Below are 13,257 nucleotides of genomic sequence, written 5' to 3'. Positions count from 1 at the left end.
TGACCAATTGGTTGGAAATTCCTCAGATTGCCCTATTAAAGATGAGAGCCGGTGTTGGTGCCAAGATATCATAGGCATGTGTGAAGTGTTTTGCTACTAAACCATCATGATCTTGGCCTTTCCCATTTTTCAGTTTCCATATGGCATTCCTTACATTTTTTTCTGTGAAAAATCTGCAATTTGCTGGTCTTGGGGTTGAGGGGAGTCGCATAGGCTCTTGGCCATGAACGTCATAAAATGTGCAAGCATATTCATGCCAGTCATCCGGTCTAGTAATTTGTATAGGTGGTTGGCTCTCATGCATCCTTTTCCATGCTCTTGCTGTCCTATCCCAAGAATATGCATTTCTATTTTTAGTCTACTCAGGTATTCCTGCTTCTTTTTGTGTACCAATTGTTTGAAGAGTGTCTGAGCATGCTTGTGTGTACATATGCCAAGTGCCATCTCTTGCTGAAAATGTGCTCATGTCTCTTTGCACTCATCATCATACCAGCCATTCAGTGGGGCATTACCTCGTGGAGGCTTACTTGACGGTGTAGTGTGTGGAAAGCACAGGCTGCTGAAGTATGTATTATCTTGGCCAGCCGTCTTGTAAAATCATCCAAAGAGGCCTATGTGTCTAGCTCGCTCAATGCATCTCGCACAATAGTGTGGTATGTGTGAGGTCACTTCCACAAAATCATAGCATGGTAATTTCGGTATGTGTAACTGTGCCTCATGCATATGAATATATTGCATTGTGAAAACTAGAATAGCGCGGTCTACTGCTAATCCAATTGGTCTGTTCGAGATTTTAAAGCTTTTTATGTCAGGTAGAAAGTTGGGTGATCCAATCAAGTAGTCCACTATGCTTGACTCTTTCTTGTTATTCCAACATGTGAAATCATTAGATCGTGGCCAATGTGGCAGCCCATTAAGGATGGCCAAACCATGTGCACTTTCCAATGCAAGTAGGTGTGTTCCATATTCTGTTATCTCTCTATCTTGACCTGATCTGATTAATCCCACTTCATCTAGTGCAATATCTCTGAACATCTCATTGCCAGTGTCAAAGATAGCAAATTGGTTGCTTCCTATGTGTGCATTAAAGTCTCTTGCTAGTAAAACATCCCCAATGCTCATAAATCTCATTATGTCCTCATATGATGGTGTATACGAGGATGCCTCTTTAGGGGTAAAGTATGCAAGGGGAAAGTAGCATATGGCAATGTATATGTCTAGAGTTCTATTTGTATGTAACTTGATCCACATGTATCTTGCCTCTGCATCTCTATGTACCACTTGGACTATATCTCGGAGCTCTTCTCTAAATAGAATTGCCACACCTCCTGATCCCCTCGTCCCTCCAAGCCTCCTAGGTTGAGGGCGATATGTACTTTCCCATCTATATCCATATACATCAGGTAGACAGCTGTCTTTACACTAGTGTGTCTCAGTGTTGGGTTTTAGGTTCTATTGTTGGTTATGGATTGTTGCATGCGGTAAATGGAAACCTATACTTGCATTTTCCATGGTTGCTAGTATTGGTTATATAGCATGCACAATGACACCTATGAAGTTGTTTTACCAAGATGAAGGCTCATACTTTCTATGTTCAGGTACATTGATCATCATTTGATCGAGCATGTGTAGAGATCTCTCTTGTTGTATTTTTAATGTATGCCTCATGCAACCATAGGATGACATGTGCATGCAATGAGCCCCTATGTTGAATCTTATACTTGATCACATGATATTGGATGCATCCCACACGAGTAGCTTTCCCAAGGGTGTATTGATTGAAGAAGAGGTGGAACTTGGTGTGAAAGAGAGTAGTGTACTCAACGGGACAATCTTTCCATGAGAATTCTGGATTGAACTCCTTTACAATGGCTTCCAATGTGTTTATCTCAGCCCACTGTGTACTAGTCACCTCATTTGTAGTGAATGTAAGGAAGAAGTGAGGTACGCCCTACATGCCCACCATTGTGATAAGGTCCTTTAAGCTATACTGGTGCCAAGATGGTGAGTCTGATATTGATACAAGTATGTTGTAGTAGAGTATGTGCCTAACCACCTCCTCATTGGAATTGTTCTTGTTTGGCCACTTGTAGGTATCGATGTCTCTTTGTAAGTAGAGTTGTGCTCATGTTGTTCACGATAAAAAAACAACTTGTTTTAGTTAGTATAGAATTAGGATGTAAGTCTTGTACATGGTGTAGATAGAGAACAAGGTTGATATGTGTATCTTGATATATTCAGTGCAATACATGTTGCCATCATATAGCAATGTCTATCCCTTTGAAAGCATCCTCAAAATAACTTGCATCTGTCTTAAGGAGCCATTGCAGTTTCACAATGTGAACTTCAAGGTTTCATAGGCCACGCACCATCATGCTGTCCTTTTCTCTGTGATAATGACTCTTCCATCTTTGTAGATAGGCCATTTACTTGCTTTTCGTGCCTCTAGAACACATGACATGTTTTATCTAGGCTAGGGCAAAAGGTCTTCATCTAGATAGAACTTCTCCTTTGAGAGCGATCCTCCTGGAGAGGAAGGCTCTCTTCTTTTCCAAGTCTCCAAACTTCAGCATGAGGACTTTTGTTTTTGTGCCATCTTTCTCGACTCGCCAGGCCCCAATGATGTGTACATCTGTAGCCCCAATTTTGGTGGCAAGATCTGTAGCATTTTCAATTGGGGAGCTTTTTTATCTAGTCCAACCACTCTTACGTGGAGTGCACGTGCCTATATTTTTGCCTCTTCTTCCAAGGTAGCATTCATAACTTCCAATTTGTTGCCATGCATTCCTTTGTTCTTTTTTGCCACATCTATCCATTTTGCACTTTCTTTTATAGCATTCTCAACATTCTCCGTTTTCTTTTGGGTTACTTCCACCACACTTGCATAAGTGTGCATATCTTTTTTTTAAACATCCATTTCCTTTTGCAGCTCTAGTGTGATTTGTGATGCCTTTTGTGCATCCAATTTCTTTTTGCGCTCCTTTAGTTCTTCTTTTAGGTTAGAGATCATTGAGTCTTTCTCTGCCATGTGTGCATCCAGTGTTTGTTGCACCTGCTTTTTTAGTTTCTCCATTATTTCAGCTCGAACCCGCTCTTGTATATCACTTTCCATTTCCTTCCTCATGATATGCATTTCAGCATGGAGCATGGTGAACATCTCCTCATATAGTGTTTCATTGATTTTGTGGGATGTCTTCCCATATTTGCTTGACCCTAGAGAGATATTCCAATCTCCGGTTTTATGCCCATAGGTTTTGTATCTCAGGTTCTTTGGAGGTGTATGAAACATTGTTTCCATTGTTGGTTTTGTGATTCCTCCATTGTCAGTTTCTTCTGTCATGGTTATATAGCATATGCTGTAGCATAAACTTTTTACAGCTTGACTAGAGCAGTAAACCAGTAACATAAACTGTCATATAGCATAAACTGGCAATGTGACTGCACCATAAAATGTGACTGTAGCATAAAACTGTCAATCTCACCTAAACTGTCAATGTAGCATAAAATGTCAATGTGTCTGCAACATAAAATTTGGCTGTAGCATAAACTATCACTGACATAAGCAATCACTGCAGCATTCAGAGTATCATGGCAGTATTCTTGCCTTTCACACTGCAGACGTTCCCGTCAGTCACTGTAGGTACATCCCATCAGACAAACAAGGCTACATGGAGACAAGGCATGTGGATAGTGAGGCGACCTGCACCTCGTGAGTTGTGGGGCCAATGTGGCTTTCAGAGCTGCACTGCTACAGACTAAAGCCATCAACTGTGCCAACCTGCGTGACCTCCTGACTAGTCATGTCACATTCTGCATACCTGCCCATGAAATACTTGTTCATCCAAGTCTGAAACTGTCCGCACAGCCTACATGCAATGCATGAAAAATGTCGCATGCAGTTGGAAAGCTATGTGGGCTGCCTGGGAAGGGCTGGGACAGAACTGAAAAGACGAAAGGCTGATCTGTCAATCAGTCATCACATCTAGTCAATCATATCCAGTCAATCAGTTGTCACATCCAGTTTGTCTGCAAGAGAGAGAGCTGAAGTTTTGACTTTTTGTAACTCTTTTGTCGTTTAGTACTTTAGAGAGAGAGAGAGATTTACACACGATGGCTCTAAGCCATCGTGTATCTTGTAATCATGTAAACTTGTACCTTTTTTTCGTAATTAATACAATTACCTTTTACGGAAAAGAAAAAGAGAGCTGAAGTTCGTCACATCCAGTTCGTCAGCACGAGAGAGAGAGAGAGAACATTTTACGAAAAAAGAGAGAGAGAGAACATTTTCTGTTACAGGCTCTACAAGCAGGCATTGTGTGGATCAATTGTTCGCAGCCCACCTTCTGTCAAGCACCCTGGGGGGGAACAAAGCGCAGCGGTTTCGGTCGGGAGTTGGGAGAGTGGTAAGAGGATAAAGTCCTCCCATGTTATTAGTTTCGAATGAAGTATGCTTCTGTGTGTATTTACTGACAGTCTGGCATGTTTGTGTTTCTTTGTCAGGGGATTAGAGAACTATTTGAGTGTCAAACAAGTAACCAAGTATGTTTCAGAAGATCCTTGGGGTTGGTACCCTTCCTCATCAAAGCTGTAAGTGAGACTAGTAGCCACTCAAATGAAGTCCAAGCTATTAAGAGTGGAAACAATAACACACGGTCGACACACAGGCACAGAGAGAGAGAGAGAGGCGCTCTTTGCTCCATTTTGTTTAAAACCATGTGGGGGAAAAAGGGGAGAAATTTGTTTTTATCAGAATTTAAAAAGCCCCATAGTATCTACTGGAAATTTTCCAGCCTTTTCCTCTTCAAAGGGGACCTGTAACAGTTCACTCGAGCAAAGCACGTACCAAAATCTTTTTAAAGGTAACAGCTGTAAATGTTTCATCAAGTGTCTGCCAAATATAGTTTTGTGTCCTTAGATTGTAGGTTGCTTAATATTACAAACTTTTTAATTGATCTTTATTCTCAAGTACTTCGAAATTCCATTTTAACAACTCGATGTGGGATGGAGATGCTCAAATGTTTGATTTAAGGAGTTGGGCATACTTGCAATTTCTTTTATTATCATGCACAAGAAATTGTGGACATTTTTCCATGTGGGAGAAGGGGCTCTTTTCCCTTGTGCTTCTGTTTTAGTGTTCAACATCATGAGCTTCCACTCAAGAGGCACTGCATACTTAGCTCAATGCAGTTGGGGATGGGGTTTGCCCGCCTCCAACTGCAGCTAGCTAGGTATGTGGTCCCTCCCTCGCAGGAACTCTGTTGTGGGGATGTTTAAAATTTTTGATGTTGTATTCGAGTGTAAATAATTAAGATCTATAGTATCATGGGCTGCAATACCGATTGGAAAAGGATTTTGTGGACGGTTATGGAAAAAATGTTTTTTGAACACTGTTTTTGTTTGACTGACATAGATACTGTGTAAAATGGTATGGGATTGCAACAAGCAACAATTGATCATGAATCAAGTCATTGATGAAATGTCATTCTAAGAGTTAAATTTAGGATTTTGGAATTAAAGATCACCTTTAATCTTGATAGTTCTTTTGGAATATTTTTTAAACCATATTCTACATGGCAAATATCCATATAGTGAGCATATAATTCAATGCACCAAAATTTGAGTTTAAATGAAGAATAGTGTCATTCGTAGTAATGTTTCACTTTGTACATCAATTGTAATAGAAATTAACAGTGGGCAGATGTGACATATGAAGTCTCATGCCCCATGCTTACAAGTACAAATGATGTCATTAGAACAAGTTAATATTATTCAACCAACTAATAGTAGCTAGATGTGACACCAACTTTCATGCTCCATGTTTACAAGAGGCTAATATTGTTCAAGCCGTGAGAAGTAACCTGCATGTTATGTGAAGTCACTTGTGTGAATGGAATGTATAGAGATGTTAAGTGAATCGGAAGACATTTAATAACTAATTAAATGTGCTCTCAGCCAATCCATGAGATATAGCAAAACTCATTTCAAAGAGTTGGCCTAGCTAATATATTAGTTTGATAGTTGGCAATATGGTGCATTTTTGTAACTGTCAATAATGAAAAATAGTAAGTTGGTCAACGAGCATAGCAAGATGCAATCCTCAAACAATCGTCCCTATGGATCATTTGTACATTTGTACAATTGTTTTAAAATGTTACATGTCAATTTTGATAAGTTTGAGCTAAAGGCTTGTATCTCTAATGAATTTGAGATTTGGTCATTCATGTAGCATGTTAATCATATGTGAGCATGCACACACGTGCGTACACATGCAGGTTGGTTTCTCCATTTGTATAAAATTGAAATAAACTTGCCTCCTCTTCAAAGGAATTGACTTGAGCAAAGCCCTCGACACAATCTATTCAAAGTTTAAACAATTATAAATGTTTCATGTGTTTGTTGGCCAAATATGTTGTTAGATTGCAAGGTTGCTTAACAACAAAATTGTTCTACCTACTCTTTCAAATCATGTTGAAACCTAGGGTAGAGGAGTTAATTTTGATACTCATCCATGGGGTTTGAAATGTAGAAGTCCTATGTTTAGCATGAGCTACAATGTATCACATTTTAAGCATAAATCAAGATATATATTACAATAGTTAAGAAACATGATAAGTCATTAAAGAGCTAATGTCTATATTCTTTAAGCAATAACTCAAAGAGAAAATTTGGATGGTTGGGAAAAATGATTCTCAAACACTTCAATCCATTAAATGCATTGTAATACAAGTTTGGATGAAAGCATCTGTGGAGGATTTTTGTTGCATGTGATAGATTTTTCACTCTAGATCAATCGTAACCCTAATAATTTCATGTTCCATGCCATAATAAGAGGCTAATACTATTCAATCAATGACCACTCACTTGCATATTAACAATTTATAACATAAAAGACAAAAAAAAGTGCTCTTAGCTTGCCAATGAGCTATAACAAAGCATATTGTTGAGAGATGCTATGCCAATAATTTGCCATAGCAAGATAGTAATATATTTGCATTTTTATGACTACCATTCATTTAGTGCAGTTTTGCAACTCTGTCAAGAATATAATATAGTAAGTTGGCAACTCACATATCAAGAATGCTTGAATTCTTTGTGCAATCATTTTTACTAACATTTGCATGCACTTAATTTTGATAACTCCAAGCTAAAGCCTTGCATTTCTAAGATTTGAGAATTCATGTAATGAGTGTACCGTATGCAAGCAATGTTTTATTGAATACAAAGAGATCAACCTTCAAAGAGTCTAGCACGCTTCTTTTCTTTTAGCAACTTAACTTCTAGCTTAGGACACAAGTTGGATGTAAGAAGTGGGTCTAATATATTGAAATGCAAAAGAACAAGCACCATGGGAGAAGTGATAATGGATTCCAAAGTCATGATCCACCTATATGCATTGAATAATAATGAAATGTACGACACAACACACTATTATGACCCACTCAAACCTCTTTGCATCCTATAACCTTACTATCAAGCCGTCTACAAGGTTTTCATATACTTGTTGGATAGATGAAATCTAAGCTCTAATTTAGTAGTTTTTGCTAATGCCACTTTTTGAGACACTATTTGACACCATGAAACTTGTCATCAGCAATTATTTATTGAGGAATCTTGCCATTTATTGCCCACATCATTGCCCTATATTGATTGAAGAGGAAAGACTTGTAGTTTTTAGATTTTTCCATGTCCTCATCATCAGCATTTATTGAGGAATCTTGCCATTTACTGCCCACATCATTGCCCCATAACGATTGAAGAGGAAAGACTTGTAGTTGTTACTCGTATGAGCTTGTTGACCCTTAATTCTCTTGATGACTTGAACCAATGAATTACATAACATCATTACATGCTTTTAGTGAATGCAAAAGATCGTGAGCAAATTAGGTCATAATGCATACAATTTTTTAATTGGCTGAACGTGTTGAGAGACTTATGTCCATGGATTCAATGCTGACTCTGCAATACAAGTTTTGTGCCACATTATTAGCCAATGTACCACTCAACTTGCATTTGCAAAATGTAGTAATAAACTTATCGTTCTAAACATTGTTTAGCTTTTGTTGCTACGTGTATTAGAAGCAAAATGTAATAGGTAAGTTAGGCAAGGCGAATCATCTTACATTCCGGATAGTGAGATAACCGGTTAGAAGATAAGGACCGAGACCCTGGCCAAAGCCCTTGCTTTTGAACAAACTTCTTATTGTAGTTAACATAGTGGTCTGCCAGGTAAGACGTAAAATAATGAAGTATAGAGCAAAGTGACACTAGGCTCTATATTGCAATATCAAAGTTCTTCGCCCTTCCACAGGCCATGTAAGTATATGGATTCATACCATCACATGCAAGATAAGGTAAAGTAGTGTGTTGGGGCACCCTCCCAAGGTGCTTTTGTGTTTCAGAGGGCCATTATTCTATTGGCTCCTATATCCGGCTCCTGACAAACTATGTACTATTGCAAAAGTGAGATCATCTAGTTCAACTATATCTTGAACTTCTTGCAAGGAGGCATCAAGTTACCCTCCTCTAACAACAGATTTTGTATCAAAACCATGCCTAATAGCAGTAGCACTCATTGGCACTCATGCTGCATGTGCTCCTCTACAGCAACCTTGCACGGCTACTGCAAGCTGGTCAGTTTGATGCGCTGATTGAAAAATCCTGCCCTGTAGTACTCGTAGTTGCCTTTCAGATTTGACATAGTTCATTCGAGCTGTACACTCGCCTTTGAACAGAATGCATGGCTGAGAAGGCTCATCAGCCTGATGCATCAATATCAGTAATTAGCCACATCAGATATTGTTTTGATGCCTTGAGAGTCGCACAAAATGTCCTGCCATGCATTGATCTGATGGAAAAAATGGTGCATAATTCTTCAATCCCTGTGATTTGTCATTCATTATCAGAAGTCAGCAGAGAACAGAACTAAGAATGCCCAACCATCTCATTTTCACATCAAGTTATCAGAACACAATCAATATTTTGGCTTCAAAGTTAAAATCAAGCTCTGCAACTATGTGGGCTGCACCTGATTGTATGGCTTTCAGTTAGCAAACTCTTTGAACAGTGCAAATGCATCTAATGCCAACTGTATAAACTAGAGAAATGATGGTCACAAAAGCAATCTCTTCTCTGGCTGCTCAAACAAAAGCGTTTTATAACGCGACACAGCAATGCCAGACTGCAGACCCCTGTTCAGGCTCCAGCACAAAGCAAACCTCAATCTACAGTCAGCACTGTCAGATCAAGCAGCCAGGTCATGATACTCTGAGTCCCCAATGAAAGCATACAAAACCACAAATAGCTGAAAGATGACTTAGACAAACAAGTACTTGCTCCTGAAAGTTAAAAATGGGTCTTGAACCATGTTAGACATGGAAAATTCAGGAACAGGACCAGAGTCAAATCATATACCTTAATAGGGCAAAAACAGATGTCACATAAGAGAAGGATTCACAGATCTGGTGCCATAAAACTAGCTGTTTCCAATGTTTGCTCAAATATATGTCCGACTCGAAACAAGCTTTCCTGCCACACAGAAGAAACATTTGTTTAGACAGTTGTATGAACAGATGTAGAGCCCTAGGCCAAATATCATCTGGGTAACATTTCAATGGTAAAATAGGGCTTAATTTGGAAACTTTCAAAACATTCCAAGTTCAGAGTTTTACAATGTTAGAAGGTTTGAAGTACTAAATCTATGTTTAAATACCATCCTTCCCCTTTCCCAATCCCACACAAATGGGTTTTCTATGTATCCATTGCACCTACCACCAAACTCAAGGAGCAATCCAAAATTGAGGAAGTCAAGCAACAATGCAACTCTCAAAGCCACTTTCTAAGAAAATGGTACCCATTGAACGTATGACATTACCACTTTGGGTAGGCATCTCATAAACATAGTCGAGCAATGTCGTGCTATTAGTTTGTTGCAATACAATCCCACATGTTGTGAGACCATGTTTCTCAAGTCGATCATCGAATTGCGTGCTATTTCAAAGAACATCCCCCCTCCCCCAACTCTCTCTCTCTCTCTCTCTCTCTCTCTCTCTCTCTCTCTCTCTCGTATTGTGACTGCCAGCTATCATATAAGGTTTGCTGCAGCAAGTGACAATAGTTATAGGACTGAAATGACTAAATTCCCAAATATGCATGGTTTCCTTGTGTCCACATTGTCTAGAACCCAAAATCCGACCCAAGTGGAGAATTTGGTATGGCATAGCCAAGATGAAAAGCTGCCAAATATCTGTGGGTGAGAAAATCAATCCAAAAGACTTCAGGAGCCTGTCAATAGCAAAGCACGTGGTAAGAGTCATGGCCATTTCAAACGATGAGAAGATACAATGCTTTGTTTTGCCAGTTTTTGCCAAACCTGCAAAGGTCCAACAATACACCTCCAAAGCAATAGTCTTTTTTTCGAAGGCAACTTGCTTTTCCAAAATTTGCTAAGATTTGGCTTCCATCATTTTAGTGATTATCCAAGTGACAAGGAGCATAGCATGCTTGTCTATCCAAGGTGGAGGCAAAAATATGCCTGTAAAATTAAATTAAGGTGATTGCATGGAGAGAGAGATCATGACAGCCTGGTGTGCTATGTTCCAGTTTCTGATACTAAGTTCGTCAGTTCCATAAAGAGGAGGGATATGCTGAAAACTTTGCAACAAAGTCCTTATTTTCCTCGAAATATGCTGATGGTGCGTGCCAAGACTATGTGCACAACAAGCATATGAAAAAGGAATCACCTATTTCTCTGAATGAACCACATCATCAATGTCTCGGATGGCTAATTTGAGTGCATGTGCGCACATATAGACACACGTGCAGCTTTTGTTTGTAGTCATTGTATATTTGTACATGGGAAACTCCAAATAGGGTAAAAGCACAAACTCATGTACATGCACACAAAGGAAATGACAAAAAGGGAGGTGTAGCACAAAAACCTCATTGAACAAACCACCAATAAACTGGAGACCCACAGGAAGTTGAGTCCCTTCCCCCACAAACCCACAAGGAACCACCAATGAGGGCAAACCAGCCAGATTTATGTTCACCTGCTCAAAAGTGCCCAAAAAAATCCAATTGTGAATCGCAAGGCACCAATTAAATCTAGAACTACATCAAACAGAACATGACAAGGATAAAAGCAAAAGCCAAGTCCTCAAACAGTAGGTACAAGTATCACAAACTTTTAATATCAAAACTTGTTAAAAACTCCTTCCCTAAAGAGAATACCAAAACATGCACCTAAACTGAATGCTTACATTAAAGAGAGAATCAGAGGTCTTTATCCATGAAAACATTAAGGAACCTTAGGGGATAGCAATAATTTCCAACATTTTATAATGACAATTCAAGGTTGTCTCCATACATAGTACAAACTGATCCATACAGTACGGTACGTATCCATACGGTTTAGTGTGAAAAAATGGGCACTTTTTGGCCACTCTCCTTTAGGTCTACAACTTTCTTTTTTTCTTTCTCCTTTCTTTTTTTCTTTTCTTCTTTCTTTCTTATTTCTCCCCCAAGCCTCTCTCTCTCTCTCTCTCTCAACCATAGTTGCACTAGTATCACGTACAAAAGGTTTGATACTATACCATACTTTAGGTACCGTACCTTACGTATTAGCACCATAAGGTACCAACTTAATGGATACATCTTTCCCATTCGAACTGCACTTTGGGACGAGCTAAATGCTCCTTATATTAATAGGATTCTCCCATGAGATTAGGTTATTTGAGATTCAAACAATTTCTCTCAACCTTCTCTCTCTCAAGCCCACACTTCTCTTATTTGTATGATCATGCATGTATGATGTATCCACTCCCATCTATATAGTTATAAGTTGTAGGTAGCAGTAGCGCATGTTGCGCATGCAGCATTAGGTTTTGGGATGTTACCCTCAAGTACTCATCTTATATACTCTAATAGCATTGCTATTTAGACTTGAAATATCTATTCTATTATCTTTAGTCCAAAATAATCAAGTTTTTTTTTTTCATACTAATATCGTACCATACCTTATAAAATCTTAAGGTACCATTTAGTACCGTATTTTATCGTATTGTACCGTATCGTACCTTTTGTACCTAACAACTATGTGACAAACTTATTAGCTTTCACTTCACCAGACAACCAACAATGTATAAAAGACAACTTGCAAGTTTATGCTTGATTAAGAAGCCTAGACATGCACAATGTTGCATGACAATATGCCTGTGTACAAACTAAATGGTTCCATTCAGACTACTTCAACCACCTCTGCATCACTTTTCTTCATCATCAAAAGGTGCATAAAGACTGACTTTAACATGCCCTCTTAGATCGTGGACACAACATAAGGCTTAGGGATCTAGAATGTTGGCAAAGAGCGGCCTAAGGAAGTGCTTCGGTAAACAAATCTGCCACATTATCCTTTGTCTTGCAATGCTCCACATCAATGGTCCCATCCAAGAGCTTCTCACAAATATAGTGATATTGTATCTCTATGTGCTTCATCCTAGCATGGAAAACGGGATTCCATGCCAAGGCTATGCAACTATCATTGTCGCAAAGAAGGATAGTAGCTCCTAGCTGTGAACAACCAAGTATCTCCAACAACCTCCGAAGCCGCACAATCTCACAAGTGGTAGTACAAGCCGCTCAATACTCAGCCTTTGTCGATGCAAGGGCAACTATGGGCTACTTCTTGCATTTCCACGAGATAGTACCTATACCCAAAATGAAGCAATAACTTGTCATCGACCTCCTATGGTCAACATCTCCAGCCCAATCCGAATCTGTCCAACCTCAAAGAATCAAGGTTGTATCTCTTATATCTACTAGATAGAATAGGCCGAGCTCAAGAGTTACCTCTAGGAACCGCAAATACTTAATGTAGCATGCCAATGAACCTTCTTAGGTTTACTCATAGATCTTGCAACCAAACCAACAAGGAACCACAAATCACTCTTATTCAAAAGCCATAGCAACGATCCAATCAACTATCTGTAGTGATGTATGAGCTCTAGCTTTCCAATTCGGATCCATGGGAAGATAAATGGACCGACACTCCTGCATCTCAAAGGTAGTTAAGAGCTTATGCACATAATGCTACTAGGAGAGATTTTCCCCTCCCAATTTTTCATATCTCATGACCGAGGAAGAAATGAAAAAGCCCCATATCAATCATCTGAAACTTCTCATGGAGTGCTACCTTGGTCGCACTTAAGAGGCTACTCTATATAGATCTCCTCCTTAAAGTCACCATTCACGAACCCACAC

General features: G+C 39.1%; 2 protein-coding genes across 6 annotated transcripts in view; one reads left to right on the top strand and one right to left on the bottom strand.

Moving 5' to 3' along the window:
- LOC148011320 (aminoaldehyde dehydrogenase ALDH10A9, peroxisomal-like) overlaps positions 1-4,952 on the top strand; it is an 85,168-nt gene extending 80,216 nt beyond the window's left edge. The window contains exons 14-15 of one of the 3 annotated variants that reach the window (XM_087669948.1): positions 4,297-4,403; positions 4,501-4,952. In XM_087669948.1, coding sequence (XP_087526074.1) covers positions 4,297-4,403; positions 4,501-4,591 — 198 coding nt within the window. In that variant the 3' untranslated portion in view covers positions 4,592-4,952. Of the gene's footprint in view, positions 1-3,575; positions 4,105-4,296; positions 4,404-4,500 lie in introns of those variants that run through there. The other 2 variants (XM_087669950.1, XM_087669949.1) reach the window with 2 other exon arrangements.
- A 3,071-nt stretch (positions 4,953-8,023) lies between these two features.
- LOC148011318 (Amidase family protein) overlaps positions 8,024-13,257 on the bottom strand; it is a 57,873-nt gene continuing 52,639 nt past the window's right edge. For 2 of the 3 annotated variants that reach the window (XM_087670205.1, XM_087670208.1), the window contains exons 9-11: positions 10,938-11,048; positions 9,412-9,525; positions 8,024-8,879 (exon numbers count right to left, since the gene is read on the bottom strand). In XM_087670205.1, the coding sequence (XP_087526331.1) occupies positions 9,451-9,525; positions 10,938-11,048 (186 nt within the window). In that variant the 3' untranslated portion in view covers positions 8,024-8,879; positions 9,412-9,450. The remainder of the gene's footprint in view (positions 8,880-9,411; positions 9,526-10,937; positions 11,049-13,257) is intronic. The other variant, XM_087670206.1, reaches the window with a different exon arrangement.

Source organism: Lygodium microphyllum, chromosome 28, assembly GCF_053477565.2.
Source record: "Lygodium microphyllum isolate KBCC chromosome 28, Lygodium_microphyllum_v1.1.10, whole genome shotgun sequence".
NCBI lineage: Eukaryota > Viridiplantae > Streptophyta > Polypodiopsida > Schizaeales > Lygodiaceae > Lygodium > Lygodium microphyllum.
The sequence above is the reverse complement of the archived record's forward strand: the minus strand, read 5'-3'. Positions and strand labels throughout refer to the sequence as shown.